The sequence below is a fragment of the Myiozetetes cayanensis genome, unplaced genomic scaffold (assembly GCF_022539395.1).
Source record: "Myiozetetes cayanensis isolate MyiCay16 unplaced genomic scaffold, myiCay2020 scf3, whole genome shotgun sequence".
NCBI lineage: Eukaryota > Metazoa > Chordata > Aves > Passeriformes > Tyrannidae > Myiozetetes > Myiozetetes cayanensis.
This window is the reverse complement of record NW_026087521.1, coordinates 72,542,952-72,568,078: the sequence shown is the minus strand read 5'-3', so window position 1 is coordinate 72,568,078 and position 25,127 is coordinate 72,542,952. Positions and strand designations below refer to the sequence as shown.

General features: G+C 41.4%; 1 protein-coding gene across 1 annotated transcript in view; it reads right to left on the bottom strand.

The window, feature by feature from the left end:
- Positions 1–25,127, bottom strand: part of ANO2 (anoctamin 2) — a 121,136-nt gene that overhangs the window by 61,810 nt on the left and 34,199 nt on the right. The window contains exons 10-13 of the mRNA XM_050324557.1: positions 12,709–12,843; positions 11,242–11,402; positions 7,736–7,818; positions 415–498 (exon numbers count right to left, since the gene is read on the bottom strand). Coding sequence (XP_050180514.1) covers positions 415–498; positions 7,736–7,818; positions 11,242–11,402; positions 12,709–12,843 — 463 coding nt within the window. The remainder of the gene's footprint in view (positions 1–414; positions 499–7,735; positions 7,819–11,241; positions 11,403–12,708; positions 12,844–25,127) is intronic.

Sequence of the window (25,127 nt, the reverse complement as noted above, 5' to 3'; positions counted from 1 at the left end):
ATGCTACCAAAGCTTCACAACTGTGTAACTGAGACATCAGTCTAAAGACACACCAGTGTTACCCATGCAAATAAAATCACCTTAATAAAAGCCCAAAAAGCAATGACATTCTAGGTCATTGCTGTGAGAATTCCTGAGGTGATTATCCTAGGAATCATTCACTACTCCAAAGATTAGATCCTGAACCACCTGTCAACTTTATTTCTATGTAAATTGCTTTACTTTGCAGAGCCAGTAAAGTGGTGACCTCAAAACCTGCATGACACCAGACCACCACCCAGACCAACCAACTTACGAGGTTTAGGAGCACCAAAAAAAGCACCTTTTGCAAACTATCAGACAAAGACAGAAACATAATCACAACATAGCAAAACACGAATCCAACATAAATGAAAAGGGTAAGCTGCATCCTACCTCGTTTGGATTTTCTGTTGCGATGTTTTTATTTTTCAGCTTTTTCTGCAGCAGTTTGGTCTCATACTCCGGTCTGGGATGCTCCTGAAAACAAACAAACAAAAATCAAACAAATAAGCAATCGTGATTATGATTAAGGGAAAAAACCCCAAAACGTTATGGTCACTTATGAATAAGCCAAGCCATCCAGAGTGTTCAACATCACAGTACCTTTTGGATTAAGATCACTGCCTTGAGGCATCTGATACATCAGAGGATGCAGGGGAAGAGCATTTGGGGAGTGCACAGGACTTACTATGGGATGCTTGGAGGAGGAGCCAAAGGTGGAGAAGGGAAGGATTTAAGTCACCTGGAGAAGAACAACTGGGTAAAAAAATAGATGGGTAAGGGGATAAAAAAAGGGGTGGTCAAATACAAATAGTTTGGTGGTCTGACCTACAGCACATGCAGCAAGTGCAGGTGTGAGGCTGAGGATCCAAGTGCTAGGGGAGATCTTGGTGTGTCCAAGGTCAAGAACAGGGTGGTTTGGTTGCTGGGGGACCTGCATTGTGCATATGTGCATACATATACACTCACATATATATATATTCACTAGCAGGGTGAGGCTGTTGTGCTGTGTTTTGTGTACATCTGTGTGATCTGTGTGCTACCCATGCATATGTGCAAAAATCCACCAGGCTTTCAAAGAAAGCAGCTCATAAAAAGGATGACTGTCATGTATCTCCCCATTCCCACCAAGTTCTGAATTCATTCAGAGCCGGGAATTTGGATTTGATGCCTCACACACACACAAAAAAAAGACTATTGATTGTATCATCCATCTTTACTACAATTAGAATATTTGCTTATCAGCCCTATCAAAAAATTTTTGGCTTACTGGCACTTTTTAATGAATCTGGTGGCTGTGAAGAGACCAAAAACTGGTTTTTATAAGATTATTTAATCTTCATGAGCAACAGAATGTGGACTACATGGAACTTTGGAAGTTGTCCTTGAGGCATTTTCTGTATCTGTAACATCTTCACTACTTCAGACACAACCTCCACCATTCTCTGTTCATTCAGCAGTCCTGGTTGCAGCAACAATCCAGCTGATGGGATATCCAGGGATTCATCTTCTGGGATGTTACCCGGGTTTGGGGTGGGTACCTTTTATGAATGGGTTTCTCCACACTGAAGATGGGTTTCTCACTTTCTAAACAAATTGGTGTAAGTGTTTAAAGATGCTGCAGTCCACACCTGCATCTTGATGTTCTGTAAGTTTTCACCACCTCGTTGATCTGCATTATTTTGTATCTCGCTCCCTTAGCTAAGGCACAGGGGTCAGATGCAGGAAACATCTTCAGACTTAAGAGATCAAATGGCACTATGGCAGCACCTGGAGATCTGAATTGGCTTTCTTCTTCTTTTTCATCTTACTTTCTGGTAAGCAAAGCATTCTGAGCCACCAGGGGCAACTTTTAGAGGTCAGAGCAACTTCTGAAAACTGACTGGAATGGAAAGGTGAGAAGACAAACGCCAAGCAGAACATTGTATTGCTTACATTACTGCAACTTGCTTTTTGCAATTGACAGTTTTGCTTTGAGTGCATATTCTGCTCAAATTTGGGCAAGTTACGTTTAGCTTTCTTGGTTAGAGGTGTCAATGTCCTTTTTAACTGCATTTCATACACCTACATCTGGATTGGAAAATTAGTTTATCTGTCTTCGCTGGATCTGCCAAGTCATCTTACCCTTGACTGAGCAGACCACAGAGCTTCCTGGAATGCAAGTTTCTACATATTCCTTTTATGAGTATTTTGCACAACATATTTCTTTACAGTCCAGACTCAGAGATATTTGACCCATACATACATGGATGTGGAGGGACAATTCCGCTCAGCTGTGAAAAAGAGCACGATTCAGAATCAATTCTTTGTCTGAAAATGGGAAGAGTTCTACACTTAATAAGCTAGAAATAGTTGTGATGACTTCAAGAAGGCCACATGTCCATGTAGGGATAAATATGAATCCCAGGATGCTGGAAGCTTGCCAGGACAGCTGCCAGACACTTATTGAAAACCATGTGAGCCAAGGTGCTTTGAGGCCAAATGAGTGCTCAGAGTAGAAAAACTGTAATTCCCATTCTGAAAACAAAGAGCCAAATCATGAAATTTTTACTCAGGCTAAACTCAGATTGACGTCAGGGGGAACTTTCCCAGAGAATGGTCTCCAGGATTTGCCTCAAACATACCCGAGTGCATCCAGTATACATTGCAGATTCTGGCTGCATACATAGGTAACAATCCAGTTTGATAAGAATATAAAATGTGAAGTGATCTCTCCTTAATTTCTTTTTGATTTAGGAAAAACGTGATAAGAGAATTTTACAAAGCATGCGTGATAAATACATTGGATTTACAAGAAGAAGAAGAAAAAAGATAAAACCTTAGAAACTATTCCAGATTGACAGACCAAAGGAGTTACCATCAAAAAAACAAAACCAAAACCAAACAAACAAATATATAAAAAAAAAGCCATATGCTTCAAGTCAAAAAAACCAGTACAAATTCATTGAGCACAAGCAGAGCAGCTGCAAAAGGGTTAATTATTACAAATCAAGGACCAAACCCCTCTCTTTCTTATGAAGGAAGAGTTTGTTATTCACACCAAAGATATGTTCAGACTGTCCCTCTAGTGGGATGCTCATCCAAAGGAAAATGGTTTTAAATCTCAGCATGGGGCTGCTGGTAGATGTCCCCAGCCTTTTTAGTCCGGATCACTTGTACAACACATTTGATAAATGCAAAATTAAAACAAAAGCTTGAATAAGTCATCTAACATTATCACAAGTTCAGGGATGTTAAAAGACAAAAGTCACTGAGCAAGTGCACAGGAACTCAGCTATCAAAGGTATTTTAAAGCAACATAAAACTGAAGGAGTTAAAAGAAACTATACACATTGAAATGAATTTGTTGGTATACCAGGGCTATCCTAGGATCATTAAATAATTAGTGTTAATAAGGATTTAATGAAGGTGAGAGAAGATTCACTGGATAGAGTGATTAAACCCAAGGAAAGCTAGTAAAAAAGAATACAAGGAGTTCAAAAATATTTGGAAATGTGGACCTAACAGGAAAATCAGAGTAGGTAAGGGAAAAATGTGAGAGAATGCATCTGGGGAAAATAATCCAAAGTAAAGATCTCACTGGCATAAGAAACCAAAGGATGTAGAGAGGATGAAAGGAGAGATTTGAGACAAGACAAAATATTGTAGCCACAAATTCCCCTTTTATCATTACTGACCATTTTTTCCCCAAGAGGGCTACACAGTTATTTTATTTTTCAAGCAAACAAAAATGTCTTCCAGGTTTAGTAGCTACCATAAAAACCTCGAAAAAGGAGTCTGCTCCTGCAGTTTGCAAAGTGGGAGAAAAGGTGAAAACATCAAACTCGTCAGATCACAATGAATTTTGAAAGAACAGTAGAGAAGATGGATTTAAACCAAGGTAGAGTTAGGAGAGAATGGGGTGGATGTGTAAACTTATTTAATGTCACAAAGTCAGCTGACTATTTAATTCTGTCTTACCCAATCTACCTTCCTTATTACTTTCTCTTAACTCAGCAGTAATCCACAGTGATCTGTAAAGGAAGAATTTGGGAATTATTTTGAAAAGGAAAAAAACCAACCAAACAAACAAACAAAAACAAAGCTTGTAAACCTTTTTACAGAGCACAGGATTTTAACTTGAAGTTATATCTTACCAAAAATGTTTTTAATGAAGATAGACATCAAAGCTCCTCCTTGTTATAATAAAACTTTATGAAAGCCTGACTATTTGAACAGTAACAAGAGCAATGAGTGGAGATTCCTTGGCATTTCAGTTAGTGCAGACTTTCTGTCCCTTTGACTTCCAATCCTGCTCCAAATTCTAAAATTTCATCTTTTCTATCCGCATTTCTATTTCAGTTTACACAGCAAAATGAGGTAAAATCTCTTCCAGCAAAAAAAAACCAAAACAAAACTAAAGGAGGAATATCCTAGGTCCTAGAAATGCAGTTTCTGAAGATTTATGGGAAGGCAAGAGTTTCTACTGTCCACATCATTAATTACAGTACCTCTGTACTTCTTCACAAGCAGCAGAGTGGGATTGTCCCACCTCCACCCCTGCTTTATCCATGGCCATATCCCTTATTGCACAACCTGAACCACCAACAAATGCACCACCTGTGTGATGGGGTTACACAGTCATGTCGAGGGGGAGGATTTCGGGACGAATTTCTCCATGGAAAGGGTTGTCTGGCACTGGAATGGGCTGCCAGAGGGAGGTGTCCAAGAAACAACCTGGCCGTGGCACTCGGTGCTCTGGTCTGGTTGACAGGGTGGGGGTTGGCCACAGGTTGGACTCGACGATCTTGGATGTCTTTTCCAACCTGAAGGATTCTGTGATTCTGTGAGTGTTTATGTATTTCCAAGGCTTTGTCTGTTGTCATGGTTCTGGTCTGAGTTTATTGTTTTTTTTTCCTTTTCCTCTGCCATTTATTTATCAGTTGCTCAATAGCTTTTCAACACAGCTATCTGTTTTGCAGTTTGTGCCCAATGCTACCTATTATTTTGGTGGTTTTCAGATGTAAGAACACAAATGCTCTAAGCCTGTACTGCTGCCAGCTGCAAATATGCATGAAAGCCTTGGGGAGTCTGCTTTCTCAGACTGCCATTGCCAAGATATTTGCAAATAAAGGGACTAAATTAATCTCTCGTGTGACTCCTTCGAAGCAAAAGATTTGGCCCAGTGTGTTTAAAGAAAGTAATTCACTGAAAACTTTATAGTCAAGAGTGCACAAAAATTACACTGAAGGCATTTACTTCAATTTATTTCAATAAGATTATTCTCACAAAACACTTCTCAGCTCTTCAATTTTTATCGTTGTTTTCCTCCGTGCTTTGGTTCCGTAACTCCCCTTCCTGAAGAAACTGATGACACATAACTTAACCCCATTTAGTCTTAAAACTCTCCTGAACTTCTTCCTTTTCCCTTTCTTGCTCTGCTAAGTGATCCTGTGCATTCCACTTCTTGGTTGGATGGGGCTCTGAGCAACCTGGGCTGGTGGAAGGTGTCCCTGCCCATGGCAGGGGGTTGGAATGAGATCATCTTTAAGGTCCCTTCCAACCCAAACCATTCTGTGATTCCATGTTTGTGTGAAAATCAAGAATCAAGAATTAAAGAGCAGAGGCTAGCTCATCTTAAAAAACCAAACAAGCAGGGTGACAGAGAGATATGATATTGTGTTGGTTTGTTGAAAAGAGGACAGAAGTATTGCTTCCCTTTATCTTTAAAAGATGAAAAAAAAAAAAAAGGAGAAAAAAGTTAATATGTAGCAAGGAGATTTTAAAAAAACACCAGGAAAACTTATTAGAAGTACAGATAGAAAAGCATTAGAATAGATTACCCAGGGAGGAATTGAAATCTCCAGTGCTGGATTTATTTAAGTACAAATTAGACAAACATCTCTTCATAATGATTAAGTAGAGTGGATCCTACCATGCACAAGGGATGGCCCCTTAAGGTCCATTCCAGCCTTATTTTTATGATTCTACTTTCCCAAATCTTCAGCTTGTGCTGAGAGGTTTGTCTGGCACTCCTTCACTTGTCATAAACAAAGGATTCTTGCTGATCCCCCAGTTCCTGTCCTCAAACTTTTACCAGTTCAAGCCTCCTCATCACAGGACCTCACAAATCTATGGATTCTTTCAGAACATTCTGCAAATATTAAGCTAGACCTTAGGATTTTGTACTGCAAGTTGAAATTCAGTAAAATCTGGCTGGTTCATCAACTACCCTGCAGAGCCAAGAGTTTACTCTCCAGCCTCTCCTTTTGCAGTGTAATTGGTACAGAACTGCTGCTCTCCCAGGGAGATTCCACCTAGGACAAGCAGAAATTTCTGATGTGCTGATGCACTGGGCTTGCACCAGAACTCCCAGACTGGGTGTAATGGGTTATACTGTGAGCATCACCCACGTCAAAACTGGAGAGAGAGCACTAAAAAGCTGAGAAACCAAGTGAAAAATAGAGGAGGTTGTAGTCAAGTCAGCAGTGAAATTTTTGGGAATATTTGGGAGGTCTCCCATACATTAAAGACATTGCTGTGTGACAGGATAGTGATGGAATAAGAGGGATACTGGAGTCTGTTCTTTGTTCTCAGGGTTATCTTTTCATTTTGTCCAGTTATCTGGGAAGTAGGCAGAAGTGGAATAATATTATCACCATTCTGCATCACGAAGTTCATGATGTCAGCTCACTTTCCTTCTATGTTATTTGCACTCTACACCCTCTGAGAGCTGAGCTCAAGCTCAAGCTCAGCAGTGGCTGAAGGCTTCTTTGTGGGCTGTTGCTGTGCTGGAACACCAAGAGAAGAAATGGGTTCAAAACCTCCCATCATATCAAGGTAGGCCTGCAATTACCTTCCAGGAACTGCATCACATTTTATTGAGTCAATAAAGAAAGCAAGGCACATTGAATTGTTCCAGACAGGGAGCTGGCTCACTCCAAACCATACAAGAATCTAATTGCTGCAGTTCTGAATTCCTGAATATGACCCTGTCCTTAGAGACACCTCCAGCATCTACTGGCAGGGGAAGGTCCAAAGTCTACCTGTTCTCAGTTTGATATTCATGGATACCAACTGTACTCTCTTTGGTCAGGAAGGAATCCTTGGGTGAGAGGAAAAGGCATTTAAACAGACCCATTGTCTAAGAACAGAACTAAAAACAAAATCAGGGACGTTGTAAATGCCAATAAGCAAGTACATCTCACTTTTCAGTCAATTCAGGCACAGCTGGAATCCCCATGGTTCATTGAAAAGCACTTTCTGATGAAACCAGCCCCATTTATTGCTTTGGAACAGCTCTGTTGATGAGCAGCTGGAGCTCAGAATGGCACAGATGCCACACAGACCTGGATGCAAATATTGCTTATGTGACCTGAGTTTTAGTTATACATAATGAAGTAACATCCATATGACCAGGTATTTATCCTGTGCCCTTCTGTTGCTGCACACTGTGCCCTGGCACATGGGCATTGCCAGCAAAACATGACCTGCTGGGAACTTATAATCCTTTTCAGCATTAATTGTTAACATTGGAGTGCTGACTACTAAGATAAGAGGTGATGATTTCTTAAATGACACTCTGGTGCTCAGAACTGTATCAATTGCAGTCCTTTAGAAAAACACAGCTATGAACTGCACTGGACTGGAAAACACTCATGAGAAACCTATGGAGACATATATTCAAATAGAGGATAATTTATACAGTAAATTAGCACACAGAGAGGGAACTTACTTCTTCTTCCTCCAGCCCAGTCAGATCCCAGAAGTAACTCAACCTCATCTGCAAACGCTTCCATTGTTCAAGGAACATAGTAGCTTAAAAATAAAAAAAAAAAAAAAAAAAGAGAACCATTTTAGAAAGATGTAGAAAAATATCTTATTTTGAAATATATTATAGTGCTAGAGCTGGGTGATTTTGTCCTGCATGGACATGGTGATTTTTTTCTAAAGGACTGGTGGCTGGTTCAGCCTCCTGCTTCTCCTTTTTATTAATATAAAGGAACAGATGTTTTACTGTTGTCTCATATTTACAGTCTCCTGACTTTCCCCTCATAATTGCTGTTTCCTCTAGACAGCCCTTTGTCTCACTGCTCATGATTTATGAACTTACAGGTTTATTAGAAATAGCACTTCTGACTCTTGACTTGCTGGCACCCATTTTCAGATAACGATGTCAAAACTAAACCAGGACATGCCAACTAAAAACACCCACTATGCTGATAAAAACCATACCCTCAGACCACTGTGGGCACCATTTTCCATTGAATTATGTTTCACTTCACCTTTTCAGTTGGTGAAAAGGGTATTGTAAAAGCATTGTTTGATCACAGCAGTATTTACATGACTTTGAACAACTTAGAGGCGGCCCCACAAGACATACAACAATGGAGAGTTAAATCCAGCTTCCTTGGACTTCATCTACACTGTAAGACAACAGTGTGAAAAGTTAGAATACTAGCAAAATAACCTGGATTTTACAAGTCCCAATCTATTCCAACAGTTAGATGGAAATTATTTTCTGCACAGGTATCCTCCCATCGTGTAAGAAATAAATATCATTTAAAGACAGGACTGAAAGCAAATCAAGACATTATGCAACTAAGCTCCTATCTGTGATCCTTCCTTACAGAGGAGAGAACGTATAAAAGCTATATTTAGTATGGTTTGAAAACTCAGGGGTTTTTAGATATCCTAAATACAAAAACATTTGGTTAGTTTATAGGGTGCTATCACTCATTCCATTTTTTCCTGTTATACAAAAAGTCAGTTCCACATTTAGCTCTGTAAGAACTTCCTTGGCTTGATGCAGCAGCTGTTCTGAAATCAGCAAGTTTGCACTGACTTGCACCAGCAGAGAAACTAAACTGTAAGAGGGTAGGTTTAGATTAGAAATTAGGAAGAAATGCCCTACTGTGAGGGTGGGCAGGCCCTGGCACAGGTTGCCCAGAGAAGCTGTGGCTGCCCCATCCCTGGAAGTGTCCGAGGCCAGGTTGGATGGGGCTCTGAGCAACCTGGGCTGGTGGAAGGTGTCCCTGCCCATGGCAGGGGGTTGGAACTGGGAGATCTTTAAGGTCCCAATCACATTCTGTGGTTCTGTGAAACTGTCCTAATAAATGCGCCTGAGAGCTGAAATTCATCATCCCAGAACGCCAGTGACACTCAGCACAATCAGCCAGGCATTGCTCTCTCATTCTGTGGATATGGTCACTTGCAAGCAGGATTGCTGGAATCACAGGGACGCTTTATGAGGCATCAGCATCAGCTAATAAAAGCTGATCTCTCAGCTGATCACAGCAAGCCATCTACCCTTTAAAGGATGGGAGAAGACAAGCAGGATGAACACATTCTCGTGTCCAACAGCTTGGTGAGATGAAGGCAGCCCAGACGACCACACTTAGCTCTTTGCAGTGTTCAGCTGTAACCAGCGTGTGAATGAGCACTGCTTTCAGCAGACTGAGGTCTAGATATAACCAACAGAGTCTTCTAGCAGTAAGGCACCAAAATTTGGTGTAATCTAATACTAAAGAGGCAAGCTGGGCAGAGTTAGTAAAGGCTACTTTCTCTCCCTTTGCTGCTCTTTGTATATGCCAGCTGTATTTTCGTGCACTGACAAGCTCAGTCATCACAGTCCCAAGAACAGACTTTTCCAATCTGTGGGAAACATTTTTTGGAGGCAGGCTGCAGCTCAGAACCAATTTTGTTATTCTTACATGCCTTTTTTTTTAAAAGCAGTGCATATGGAACTTTTTGTTCTTTTCTGTTCCATAACAGATTCTACTAATTTGTCTTAGTGCAAGGATATATCAACATTTTCCTTTGCATGATGCATTGCTGATAATAAAATCCAATTGCTCTGGATGAGGCTGCATGGAAATGGTCATTTGCATGGGGGCAAGCTTACAGGACAGATTCTCTGTCAGGAAAATGCTCTTTACCTATGAAAGAGTAAATGAATTGTCCTGCACACAGGTGCTGTCTAAACAGCTGCGCTGAAACTTGGACAGGGCAGTGTAAGCTGTGACACTTCATCTGCCAGTCCACCCTGCAACTGGCAGCAATCTCAAACAGGAAAAGAAGTCATTGTGAGAGGCTATAAATTCATCCTCTTTTTCCATTTCTCAGTCATAGTTCTTACATATTCCCTATTTTCTGCTCTAGGGTTTCCAGGAACTGGTAAATAAACACTTCTTACTTCCATGACGTGTTCTGTCTGCAAGTTCCTTAAAAAACCCTGTGCTGTCCTGACCCAACACCAAGCCTCCAATCCCTCACTTTCTAAAACAAGCTGTAAAATTTTAATGGGGTTGCAAAGCTCAACACACCGATTGCTGAGGAGTGGCCACGATACAATAACACGTTTGCTCCATTTCATACCAAGAATGAAAATTACTTTTGGGGAACAACGCATAGGGAAATAAAAAATCACTTTACAGTAGCTATAACACCTTTAACTTTCACAATAAAGAAGATCTAGAGTATATAAGGGCATAACACCAGCAATAATTCATGCAAGTACAGTACACGCACTTTTCAGGGCAGAGCTGAGGCCAGAAACAATAAGAATAATACTCAATGTATTCATTTGTGTTCATGAAGTGTTTTGATATCCTCAGTGAGACAGGGATATTTGCCATTAAAGAAAATCAAGCTTGTTTAAATGGAATACTTTAAAACATACGATAATAAAATCATAATAGTCCCATTGTTCTTCAAAGTCCATAAAGTTTTGATAAAATTATGTGACTAAGTTGTCCCACAAGGAAGTGCACTCCGTGCTTAAATTAAACCCTTTCAGCTGCCTGCACCATGCCAGTCCTCAAATACATTCTGGATCCAAATGCAGAAGGTGTTAAAAGGGCTTGAAATGTCGACAGAGAAGGAAGAAGAGTGAACAAAGACGTGGCAAAGATCAGAAGTGCCATTAAAGGCACAATTTCCTCCACAGAGAAAATGGCCTCAAGCTGTGCCAGGGGCGGTTCAGGTTGGACATCAGGAAGAATTTCTTCACTGAAAAGGGAGTTCAGGCATTGGAAGGGGCTGCCCAGGGAGGTGGTGGAGTCCCCATCCCTGGAGGTGTTCAGCAGACGTGGCACTCAGCGCTCTGCAGCACAGACAGCCCCTCGCTGGCCCCCCGAGGATTGCTTCCTAAAACACCACGTTCAGTCTGACAGCACTCCTATCACCCTGCCCAGAGTCCCAAAATCAAGTGGCACCATTAACATGCGCAGCAACACTCACCCCAGAGAGCCATGAAGATGGAGAAGAACACCGTGGCGGGGTTGTCAAACAGGTGGCTGGCTCGAGCGGTGGCACAAGCGGAGCTGAGGTTCCAGTAATCACAGAACTTGTCGCACAGGGGGCACATGGTGAAGGCATTGCGTTGGTCACACATCTCTTTGCTGGGAATGACAAGTGCACAAAATCCTCTGAGTGTTACAGCTCAGGAAACAGAGATGTGCAGCAGTGGCATATGTGGCCTGCACTTGACAGAGGCTGTGTGTTTCTGCAAGGCTTATTTATATATATATATCTTATTTATTATTATTTATATATTTATTATTATTTATATATTTATTATTATTTATATATATGGTTTATATATAAGGCTTATTTATATATATGTTTAATAATTTTTAAAATACTTTTAGGCACCTTACCAACAGAAAAAACAATGCAACACTCAACCAGACTGATCACTACCCTGTGTTAGTGACTTAGGGAACCTCATCACTGAAGAATGAGGTTACCATACTAAAAAAACCCCATTCAAACACGAAGCAGAATTTGCCATCTCCGAAGTCAGTTACGTAATTTGACACAGGTAAGATTTAAATTAACGAAAAAGAACACTGAAGTGATCTTAAAGGAAAATTCAGTGCCCTTGAAAAAACACACATTAATATGGGGGCACAAAAATGTAGGAGAAGAGACTTTTAAACAGGTTTTAAAATTTTAATGTAAGGTTGTTATTTTAATTCTTAGTCTTACTTGTTATGTATCTGTTCAGTTCCTAAAAGTCTTTAAAAAATCATTATCAGTATTTCTTTAACAAACCAAACCCTACTTGACAGTGCTGACTGTGCTTCCAGTTTTTTTCCGTAAGGCTTGGATTGTGAAAGATGTTCATACCTGCACAGTCTCACTTAGCTCACAAGGCACTTCAAAGCTCAAGGATCATGAGCCAAGGAAAGACTTGCACCATTGCTTCAAGGACAGCCTGGCACATCATGATTATGTTTATTCCTATATTGATCATCATTAAATAGCTTTTTACGTGACTTCAAATGAAAAAAAAAAAACAAAAACTATTCAACTGTAGTATCAGTATGTTTAATATTACATCATTTGAAATGCACACAGCTGTTTCCAGCCCTCATGTTGCCACAGTAATGATCTATTTCAAAAGGCAGCAGAGGGTGCTGCAGATACATCTTAGCCATAAATCTCATTAAGGTTGAAATGTTAGCACGAGCTTTCATGCAGTCAAGCACAGCCCACCAAGATTCATTGAGATCAAGCTAAGAAAACAGACCCTGACTCAGATGTGGTGCAGTTCATCACTTACCTATCAGTAATCCTGTCCTACTGCAGTGATCCACTTTAAAAGTTGTCAGTTCATTTAAGCAACTGCAGGAACCCATCATGAGTGTGACCAGCAGAACTGGTAATGCAATATCCTTTATTATGGATCACAGGTAAACTTACCTAGGAATGTCACTTTCAATGGTTATGCATCCATACAGAAATACAATGATCCCAACTACTGAAGATGGAATGAGGAACTCCGTGTACAAACCCAGCCATGCAAAATAAAGGCCTATCTTTTCTCCAAAATACTTCCTAAAAAAAAAATAAAAAAAGAGGCATGTGTCAAGGGTATAATTTTATATTTTTTAAATGTGTTTTACAGCTACTTAACAATCCCAGAAGTTAAAATACTAATTGACAAAGACATGAATGAAAACCCTGAGTATCTTGAAGACAGTATGACCAAATAAAAGAAGTGATTTATGCAGTTTGGGCTCCTCTGTTCTGAGGAGTTAAAGAAGTCCTGCATCATCCTCCTGAGCACATATTAAGTAGGTATCATTGCAATACATACCTAATATGTGCTCAGGGAACAGCATGGCTTTTGCACCTCTTTAATGAAGTCAGTGAATGGCATAAAACATTGGAAGATACTTGACTCCTCTGAGGGCTCTGTAGACACACAATTATTTCTTGCCTCCTGGATTCAACTGGTGAGAGTCATGGAAATGACACCTATGGGACCATACTGACAACATCCTCTAACATCTTAAAAGATGATTAATCTTTCAAAGATGACTAATCTGTTAAAGAACAAGATTTTATTTGCACACCTAGCACTGGCTTTCCAGAAAGAATAGTTTTGTCCAGTTAACAGCCTCTGGACAGCTGCTTTGAACAAACAGTTCCTGCTCTGAGGTGCAGTCCACTGTAGATGTTGATAAATAAGTGCTGGTACTCAGCCCAGCATCTTCATGAATCACACTGCAGGAAATCAACTAAACATAGATAAACCTCACTGATCATTCCAAAGGACTGTTGGGAGAGATTACAAATATTGCAGAACACCAAGAGCTTCACAGAGCTGCAGAAGTCACCAGAATTTAGGTAAAACCCAACATGGTTGGAAACATTCCACAAGCCAGAGAACAAGGTGGAGCAATGCTGGACAGAAAGCAGCCACACGGAGAGCACTCAGGGCATGGCATGACCTTTGAGTCAGTGAGACAGCAAGAACCAAAAGAAATTCATGACATCCTGTGTAATAAAACAAATACAAGACGTGCTCTTCATAAAGGTTGGGCACAATCCCACTTTGAGATTTAATCTGATCTCACTCACACTGGGAAGGTTTTTCCCAAGTTTAGCACCCCAGGTTTAAATTATTCCTAATGAAAACGTTTAAATGAGATTTTTGGAGGCCCAGGATTTCTTTTAACAGATATAATCCCATTCTGACAAAGCTTAAGGACAAACCTACACATCTACTGAGTTTGAGCTCCAGCCCTTTCAGCAGCATGAGTCAAACTGAAATTTCCTACTCCAGGGTCTGAGGGCCAGGCTGCTCCTACCAGAGGAGAGACAGGGGCAGGACTGCAACCAAGGCAGAGAGCCATGGGACAACAAGACAAGAATCCACAGTCATTTCCAGCTCAGATGAAACGGATAAGGGAAACAACAGCGGGGGTTTTTTATTACTACAGATCCTGCTGTTCTCACACCATCCCAGCTGCAGCTAACTTCACAACTCCAGGCTCTCACACAGAAAAGCTGGCAGTGCAGTCCTGCCTATTTTAGTGTTTCCTTCTAAGTTCCTGCATCTGCTTATGTCTAACCAAGGCTGCTCACACTTTGGAAAGGATATGTGCAATCACAAAAGGGAAAACACAACAAAACCACTTTGAGGTGACACTCAGACAACATTATCTTCGGTATAAGGGGATGCCATGGCTCGGAGAACCAGCACAGAAATGAGGGAAATTTCAGGAACCTTCTGGGCAACAACTTAATTAGCTGGGCCATCCTTCTGCTTCAGGAAGACAACTCGCACGAGTCACAGTGGGAATACTATTCTTTAAACAACTTGTATCAGCTCAGCAGCTCCACATTTTCACACCACAGCATGGTTTTCAAGCACTTGGGACCACGGACCATCACATTTGGAGAGGACATAAAGAAATATGATATGATACAGTATATTTCATAAAATGATAACCACTAGTCTTGATTTGGCAAATATAAGCAGAATACTGTGAGACTGCCCTGTAACCTGGCACATGCCAGGCAATTTTTGAGGCAATTTTTAAGAGGTTCTTTTCCTTTATGTTCACAGTTTTTGGGGAGTTTTTAAGTATTTTCTTAATATGAAGGAGGAAATGATTGAAATACAGAAATAATAGGAAGGGCTGTAGCTTTGCTTCAATCCTGTGTGATTCAACAAACAGCAGCAATGGCCTTGGAACAGCACAGGGCAGAGGGAAACCCAGTTTGTCTCAAGTTTCCTTTGGACTGAGGAGTGACACACATTGCATGTGACAGTAAGGCAAATATTGCCCAGCACATCCTAACAACACAGAGCAAGGAGGAGGACAGGGAGATGATTCTGGTTATGTCTTCACTACTGCTTCTTTGTCTGTACAGTTGGGCAGCATGCACAGCCAGCAAAGTGCTTCAAATAGGTCAAAGCAGACATGAAAAATAGTCCACAATCTAAGCTGTCAAAACCATCTGTTCTTTTGACAAAGGGACACAAATTAGCACAGAAAGTGTTCAAATCCCAGAAGCATTAAAGAGTAGCTGACCAGGATCATTGAAGCTGAAGTTTGTGGCTCATTGAGGCTTCCCCTGGAATTTTTAAGCCTTCCAGTGATAAATGTGATCTGTAAACCTATAAAGCCAAGGGTTGCTATTTGCACCCGTGCCAAAAGAAGTGAGAAGAGCTCAACAACGTCCTGGCAGTATGGAAAAAAGCAGTTGCCAAGAAGAAAACTGTACAGGCTTAACTGTTTTGAAAAAGAAAAATAGTTGAGACTGGGGTGCCCAAGCTCTTTCCATCATTGTGCCAGAAAGTGAAATAATCCATGGAGAAGCAATGGCAGTGCTTGGAAGCATAATGATAAATTTAAATGTGAGTTTATCAAGCTATAAAAACACAAGAGGTAGACATATTCATTCCTTTTTTTGACACATCCCAAGAACTGTTTTCTAATTCCTATGAATAGGAGTCAAGGTTCTGCAAACACCTGTGACCACCTGTGCCAACATCTACTGCAGCCACTGCTGGATTCTGTAGTGAATGATCAGGAAAAGAAAAGTGTTCTTCAATGGTAGAGAAAGATACAAGTCAAGAAAAGGAATTTTTACAAGTTTTTGCGTATTTGCACCAAGAACTTGGCGTGTTCTCTCATTTATATTGGGATAAAACAAGACTTTATTATACTCAAGGAATTACCCATGGTTTGTGCTGGCATGGGAAAAGAGGAGAGCTGAGACCAGAGTTTTGCCCTAACTCAGTAGCTAACTAACTCACATCCAGCTCACACATATCCAGACAAAGCTAAGGACTAATCCTTTCCAAAGCATCTCATGGATACTGCAGAATGCCAGAGCGTGCCCTCAGCACTGCATGGGCTTTATTTCCACACTAGCTGTAATCTGATGTAGGGAAATATCCCTTTAAATGCACCTGTGCCATGAGGACACCCAAGGCAAGGGGCAGATGGCTTTGATGAGGAAGGTGCACTGCTCCTGTCAGGAGCAGCAGCCAAGGCTTTTGTTCTGGGCTGGCACAGCACAAGGTGAAATTCTGTGCCTTTCACTTTGGAAAGCTTTCTAAAGTCTGGTTAAATGGCCACCTACCAAGCACTGAGCTCTCCTGAGTAAGAACCTCGTCTCCAAGGGAAGATTTGGCCAAATCACCCACAACGCCTGCAGCAGCTGAACTAGAGCTGCACTGCAGCAAACTGTCAGAAACAACACGAAAATGCTGCGACAGCAACAACAACCACCTGTAGGAAGTGTGTTCCCTTCCACAACCGGAGAAGGCCACAGCAAAAATGTTCACCCTGTTTCTTGTGCTCCACCCATACAACACTCAGACCAGACATCTGCAGTGCACTCTGGTCTGTCTGGTTGCAAAAACCAACGTCAGAAAGAAGAACTGATCGTTAAACCCTCCTCTTTTGCACGTCGGTCACAAGTTTTGGAGCTTTATAAATAGACCAAGGTTTGGGGAAAGGGGGGAGAAAAGAGAGAAGGAGAAAAAAACCCAACCACTTAGTTTTTGACTCTGTGAAAACAAGTGTGGGATACCTGGAATGTGAATAGAGCATGTGGTGCGTGACACACGCTGGAAAGAACTCTGGAGATGTTCAGGAACAAAGTTAAAAAAGCGAGGAGAAGACGCTGTGAGTCACCTAACTGGGGAACTCTGTCCAAAACTCCCCAGTTTTTAATTTCCATCCCCAATTCTAGGCCATCTGTTGTTTTATGTTTATGAATAGTTCCACCATCCCTTCGGTGAAGGGGTGTTTTATATGCAATAGTTTCTGTGCAAGACTAAACTGATTTACAGCCAGTCATTGGGTACGTTTCCCCCTTGCAAATGGTCCAACAAGTCACATGTGTTGCTTATGCCTTCAAAATAAACCCATTTGCACAAGATTCTGGTGTTTCTGCTGTTAGGAAGGACAAGAAAAGTATGGTTTCATGTCAGGACACCCCTACTAGCAAGGCCAGTTTGAAAACACTCCTTCCCTCCCCAGCTTCCAGCCCAGGTGCACATTCCCTTTCTGACCCACAGCAAGACAGTTCCCAGTATAGGCCTGTGGAAAACTGGGCAGGAACAGTGGGGAAAATGGAAACCAGGAACACAACAAAGTTCTTTCAGGGGCCTTTGTCACTGGAAGAAAATCCACCATTAAATTGAAGGTAGAACAAGTGCTACCCTTACAAAGAGAGAATGAATTTCTGGCGCGTATCAAGTGAAGAACACAGACTTTTCCTCGGTTCTGAGATAATCCTTCACCCCAAATTGAAGTTTCCATCCCAGAACTGCACACTTGTTTCAGGAAGGCTGATGGAGCACAGAGAAAACCCCAGTCCCTGCAAGGTAATCAGGAACAGTAACAGCTCTGCCCACCCCACCCTGTCACTCCAGGTAGAGTCGCCCGTGTCCAAACTTTTCTGGATTTGTCGTTTTTCTTCCCCTGAAAATTTTCTCAGGGCAGGATTCAAGCATTTATTGCAACCATCTGGGACACCTGGGTGGAATTACTGCTCAGCAGCAGCACTGAGGCTGCTGTGCATCCAGAGATCTTAGAGATTTCTACCATGTTTGTGCCTGACAGTGCATTCACACATCCCATCCAGGCAGCCCCAAGAAGGAACACATCACTGCTAAATCCAGATATACAGAGAGTGCACCAAATGGAGCAACATGGAAGCCAAGAAAGGATCCTGGCAGAAGACAATCCCCCTTGGAACAACTTGCCAAGAGACTGGAAAACTTTTTTTTTGTTAAAATTTTAAGAGGAGGAAAAAAACCCAGCCACAGAACCTCAGATAAATTGCAGTGCAGCTGAGTCTGAGGTAGGAAAGAAAAAGTCCATTAGAAAGGGCAATGGTTCTGCATAACAGAAAATAAAGAAAGGAACCCCTGTCCAAGGTAAAAGCACATGGTTTTGCCTAAACTGGATATAAATATCAAGAATATCCAGTAAAGAGTGATTATAGGGGTGTTTGTGAATATGGTTGCAAATCTCACCCACTTCCCCTAAAAGTGGAAAGAAGAAATGTGCCAGAGGAGCCATTTAATCAAGCCTTTTTAGTTAAAACTCTTGTCTGAAAACATTAGCTAACAAATATTTGCTGCATCCTCCGACAAGACTTGAAGTCCGGAGCCAAACTTGCCTAAATTACAGATATATTTTGTTCCAAGGCACTGTGGAGTATTAAATGTGATCCCTTATAGGACAAAAAAAAAACCCCACTGTCAAAACATTGTAACTTGTTAGACAACAGAAATTCTGAAATTCACTTCAGTGTAGAACTATGTTTTCCCCTGGTTTCTTGGCTCTTAAGAAAACCAAAATAACAGGATTCTGTTTAGGGAGCAGCTGATGTGTGTGAAGGGAGGGAATGTTCAAGTTCTTGAATTCTAATGCACTCAAAAATTAAAAATTTAGGGGAAATATGTAATAAATAGTAATACAATAATAATTATAATAGTAATAATAACAACCAGAATTTATGCATAAACTGAAATTTAAAGTAGCAAAAGGTAAAACCTTATCCTGCAAGTAAGTAAAACTAGGACAAGCCACTCACTGAGCTTCATAGATTCATGAACTTCAGGCACCCATTCCAAGAACTTGTCAGAGTACAACTGAGAGTGCATGATTTGTGGTGATGAATTATAAGCTGAAAAAAGCTTTTGTTTGCTGACTGTAATAGCAAGAACAATAGAAGCATAATAAGCAGACGTGTAATGTGACCGAGACAGAAATTAAGGCTGACTACCTTCCAAGTGTGTAAGCAAACAGCCTGCTGGGCAGTCAGAAGCTCTGGAACTGCATCTTCCCCTCTGTTATGGGAAAAAATAAAAAGCTCCAGAGTTTCTACAGGGCGTGTTTTGGTTTCACAGAGGCACAGAACACGCCGAGTTGGAAGGGACCCACGGGGATCATCCAGTCCAGCTCCCGGCCCCGCACAAGGACCATCCCCAAGTCACACCATGTGCCCGAGGGCATTGATCTGTGCACGGCCTTTGTAAAGTTTCATTTTGTAAACCACTCAGGAAACCAAGTGACACTCTATATAAGGAACAAATAATTCGTTCAGTTATAAATATAAAGCTTTTTTCATAATAAACTCTGTCAGCTCATACAAATGAGGGGTAACGTATTTAATAGGATACAGTGAATCAGCCTTTCTTTTCAAATGGAAAGGAGGTTACTTAGTAATTTTCTTCCTATTTTTTAATATCTAGTAGGACTCAGCTTTTCTAGCTTATTGTTACTTGAACAAATGTGAGGTCACTGATATTTTATCACTTTCCTAATCTTCAGTTCTCACAAGATAATTTGCACAATTTTCATCATCTAGGTTAAGAGTCTGGAGCTCAAATACTTGCTTCTTTTGCTAAATAAATTTCATTTATAATAACTAATATTTCATTAATGCTTTCTTGTTTTTCAAGCTAACACAGTTAATCCTTAATAGAGTCTGAATTCATTTAATGTACTTCTTTTTTTAAGTGAGAAGTGGTAAGTGCTTCCATTCTAAGTATTACTACTGTCAGATAGACACCATCTAGTGGCTACTAAATGGATGCATGATTTCTAATAACAAACAAGTATAAAAATTTCTTTTTTGATCAATCTATCACTGCATGCCTTGAGATGGCAAGGCTTGCCTCTTGTCATTTAGAGACAGTGAGAGAGTAACAGAACTTTCTTGTTTAACTATAATTTAAACTATAATTAAAATGTAAACTATAATGTAAACTATAATTAACTATAATTAATTATAATTTAAAGACTTCTGAGAAAAATGGAAAGGCAAACAAAACACCTCCACGTGCACATGGTAAGTCAAAGGTGGGCAAGTTTCTGGTTCGTTATCTTTCAGACCTTCAGGAATTCCAGGTCCCAGAGATCGGGTGGAAAGGCTGGGGCAAGGAAGATGAAGCATCAGTGGAAAAGGATCAGGTCAGGGAATACTGAGGCAAACTGGAAATACTTAGGTCCACGGGCCCTGATGGGATGCACAAGTGCTGAGTGAGCTGGCAGATGTCATGGCAAGGCAACTCTTGATAATCTCTGCTTGATGATGGAAAGTGGGAAAGTGCCCACATGACTGTAAGAAAACAAATGTCACCTTCATCTTCAAGAAGGGCAAGAAGAATGACCTGTGAAGCTATGGACCAACCTGCCTCACCTCAGTCCCAGGGAAGGTCACGGAGCAGCCAATCCTGGAAAACATTTCCAGACAATTAAAGATAAGAAACACCCCAGGAGGGCCACATTGCCATCCAGAGGGACCTCGACAGGCTGGACAACAAACCTGGAAAATTAAAGATCCACAGCAGGCAGCCTGGCTTCTTGAGGCTGAGTTAATTCTAATGTCAGTTAATACTAAAGTCAATAGATTATAGTCAAATTAAATAAATACCAGATTGTCCAGTACTGCTCTTCCCAGTATGAGACATCGACACATTGGAAAGAGTCCAGGGAAGGGTCACAAGGATGATTAAGGGACTGGAGCACTTTACATTTGAGGAAAAGATAAGAGAGCTGAGATTGTTTTGCCTGGTGTAAAAAGAGGACTAAGCCAAGCTCTTTTCAGCTATGCCCAGTGACAGGACACGAGCACAAAGTAAAACATGGGATGTTCCCTCTGAACATCAGGAAACACTTTTTTTACTGTGAGGGTGATTGAGCACTCAGATAGATTGTCCAGGGAAGTTGTGGAGTCTTCCTCTTCCAAGAAATATTCAAGTTACACCTAGTCACAGTCCTGGGAAACTGGCTTTAGATGGCCCTGTTTGAGCTGGGATTTGGACCAAATAACTTCCAGAGGTCCCTGCCAACCACAACCATTCTGTGATCCTCTGATCTCTGAGCACTTCAGTTGCAGCTATTCCACCAAGACAATAATGCACAATGTCAGTAACCACCTGCTCAACATTTCACTAAAATGCTCATTTTTCTCCTCTCTTTACTGACTCCGGAAGTTCTGCACACAGAGAAATCTGAATTCTAGCTGCCTACTAAATTCCACAGTTCAAGGGGGAGACAGAAGGAAGCTGAGCAGCAGCTTGGATCTTCAGAGCCTTGGCTTGTAGATGCAGATATTGCACGTCCTTTGCTGGACTTGGCTTTTGAAAATCCCACTGAAGGAGTGAGGACTCTGGGTGGTAGTGAGGATCTGAGTGCTCAGACAGTGACCTGGAGCCTGAGAATTATGTTTATCAGAAAGCAGGGATCTGTTTTTCCTCAGCACTGCAACACTAGCCTACTAGTTTAAAATTCCATCTCTCATACAAGCACCAATAAATAAGACCAAGCTCTTGCCAAAACAAAACAGAGGGAGAACCACTTCCTACAGGACTGGCAAAGTCTGTGAAACCCAGGGCTGTAAGTAAATCATCTCACTTCAGTCACAGGCTGGAGAGAGAGCATCCAGCAGAATAATTCAATACAAACTCTCCAGTGATTTATGCATCAGGAGCAAAAACCCTCTGCTTTGCAATAAACAATGGCTGGAGCACTCGGGTAAACCCTGTGATGAGAAGTTCCAGCAAGGGGAGGGGAAACTCCCCACAACTCACACGAAAATTGCTGTCCTAGCACCGAGCACCAAATTATGCAGACCATTTAATGGGTGTATGACATGATGCTAAAGGCTGTTCATAAATAAAGTGGTGTTGTGAGGGGTAATGAGATCACACAGACACTGGGAAGGGGAAAGAGCTATAATGATGGAGAAAGTGTTCCTTTTTCAACAGCTTGGACTCTGCCCCAGGGGTCCCACCTGCTGCTGGCTTCCTCCAAGGATCTCTCTGCTGTAAAAACTGGCATGGAGGACATCAAGGATGAGTGGATGCTGGCACAGCAGTTCCCACTCTAACCCAGACCTTTAATGGTGAACTGTGAGCTCAACATATCGCATGTTGGGAACGAAACTTTGCTGTAGAGTTTCTTGGAACTACAAAAAGATGTTGGACCCAGAGTGCAACAGGGTTACAGTGAGAAGATATGCTCAGATTATTGCCTGAGGCATGTTCTTGGCAGAGGTTTGGGAAGGAGCTCGATGGACAGCTGCCAAAGTTACTGGTAGAGCTCGTGGGCATTTTTCTACTTAGCGCTATGTTTTCTCACTTTGGACTTTCTCAGGCTTAAATCTGGTTGTTTTTTTTCTTTTTCCTGATACAGAATTCCTTGCAAAGAGCCTCAGCATCTTCACAGAGGGAACTCTCTCCAGGATGGCAGGAATGAGTGCTGTCTCAGAATGCTACAGAAACTCACTGGCCTAAGGGGGAAAGCACAGCACTCTCAACACAGGGGTCACTAATATCCAAAAAGAAAGCAAGCTCCCTCCTCCCTCAAAGGAAAAAGGAAACTACATACCACAGGGCTGCTCTCTGCCAAAGGGGTTCCATTCCACAAAAAAATAAAGATCAGAACAACAACAGAGGAGCAGACAGGGGAGCAGAGGAGTTAAAGCATACAGGAGAATCACCACTTTGAGGACCAACAGCCCCAAAGTTAGGATAAACAATGCCTGAACAACATGTGTGTGTGCAGCTGGAATTAGGGAGGGGCATGGCAGACTTTATTTTGAAGCCCTTACAATTCTGGAGAGTGTGTGGAGTCAAATGTTCCTCCTCAAGAGATGTGACCACAAAGCATGGTGGTGAAAGGAGCAGTGATTTGCTCGTGTATTAGGCAAGATAGAGGGCCACAGTTAGGGGAATGCTGTAAGACAAATTAATCTTCACCATGGAAGAAACACTTACATTGAGCCCTGCACTGCACAGACCCCAGGGCATGGACAGTGAAGGCAGCAGTGTCCAGAGCTGAGCCACTCAGACTTTGGGTCACAGGTCTGTCACTGCTTTGAAAACTGCCAGGAAAAGCAAGCTACAGGATGGAGGAACACAGCATCCCTGAGCAGGAGCAGGAGGGGACTGGGAACTGTTCTTTCAAGAGCAGGTTCACCACGGGTACACTGCGAGGAAAGGCCAGAATTCATCACAGACCGAGTTCAAACAACTTTCCACACCAAAGGAAAACATAGTTGAAGATAGGAAGGAGGAAATATATTAGGTAGACAGCTTGAGCAACAGAAACTCCCCAAGTTTTGATTTATGGGCTATACACTGTAAATAATATTTACTACCACCTACTCCTGCAAAAAGAGTTATTGTATACATAGTCTTAATCTCCACATGTCTTCCCAGTTTTAGGCTTTACAGCAAGAGGCACTTGGAGCTTTGAAAGTAATCATGCTATAGATAATGTAGCCTCTTTCTTAGTTATTAAGTTTAGTGAAGTCCCAGCAATGGGAAATAGGAATTAAGACATGAAAAAGGAGATTAGCTGGGACCTTGCAGAAGCACTCATACTAAAATAAGCTCCATCACAATTAAAAATTATCTAATTCTGCTTGATTTTCCTAAGGTGAGGTAATCTTATACCAATAACAAGACACCAAAAGGGGACCTCCTCTCTACAGTGATGGTCCCCTACCTGGAATTTCAGTTCTTGCATAGGTTTCCACCTGCAGGTGCTTTAAGATGTCCATTAAGAAGAAAACTTCCTGGTTTTCCAGGAGTTAAGTAAGACTTTGTATCAGAAGGGTAACCACCACTTTGTGACAGCAGTAACCTTGGATTACTCCCTTCCTCTGTCATTTAGACCTCCTAAGTGACAGGCACACTGGAGAAACTCCTCTCTAGTAAAAATTAATTAAACTTGAATGACAGAAGAGGTGCAAATTTCCAGAGCCCTGCACATCCTAGGACTGCAGCTTTCATCCTCTGCTTGTAAATACATCCCTCATGCCTTCCCAGTCCAGGGGTGTCTGAGACACAGGGTAAAGCCTTCTCAGTACTTCTGGCCTAAGGTATCTGTTACCAAATAATTCGTGATTTCCCTCTCAAAACGTTTTTACAGATTAAGAGACAGAGGTGAATGGAACTGTCAGTCAATATTGTCGTGGTCTTTTATCTCCTTTTGTTATTAAGAACTTGCAAATTTTCTAAGGCTGACTGTGCAGTTAAATTCCCTCAGGATGTCAGACCTTAGAAGAGACCTGTACCACGAGGGAGAATAACAAATATGTGTTTTCTAGCTTTGGTGTACAATCAGTTAGGAACTGGCAACGACTGTGTGTTCAGAAGCAAGGTGCTGAGGCACCAGGGATAATTTATAATACATCTACAGTGCCACATCTAGTCATCCTGCATGGACACTTTAGTTAAGGAAGGACTTGCAATTTGCATTCCTACTGAATAAAGGTGAATGAGGAATAGTTAAAAATATTTCCACTGTTGCAAGCTGTATGAAAAATTAGACTAAGAAAGTGTAATTAATTTGGGCATGTGAATATTATTGAAGCAACATACTTCAACAGAGCTAATGCACTTGAAAACACCAGTCAAAACAGGGTTTAAGGCAAAATAAATGCTGCTGCTTCTGCCCATCAAAGCCTGAATGTAAACTTGCTACGTTACACAGTCCTGCCATAACCAGAAAAAAAGAAAATGTTGGGTATAATCTAAGTAATCTAAGAAAGAAGGATCACAGTAAATTCTCAAAATGCACCAAGTGTGACTGATGTCTGCCAAGGGAATAAATATCCACACTGAGACTGAGGTCAAACCTCCCCACGGCACAGAAGTGAAGAAACCTCCTGCAGTTGCAGAAAGAGAGGGGTGGTCATTCCTCAGGTATATATACACACTAAAGCTCTTACATTACCCAGGAAATAAAAACCACATTTATTTTAGTGGTAACAGCCAAACTTGCAGTCAAGCAAAGCATGGAAGATAAAAGCAAGAAAAATCGTCTCTGAGAACAGAGAATCAATTG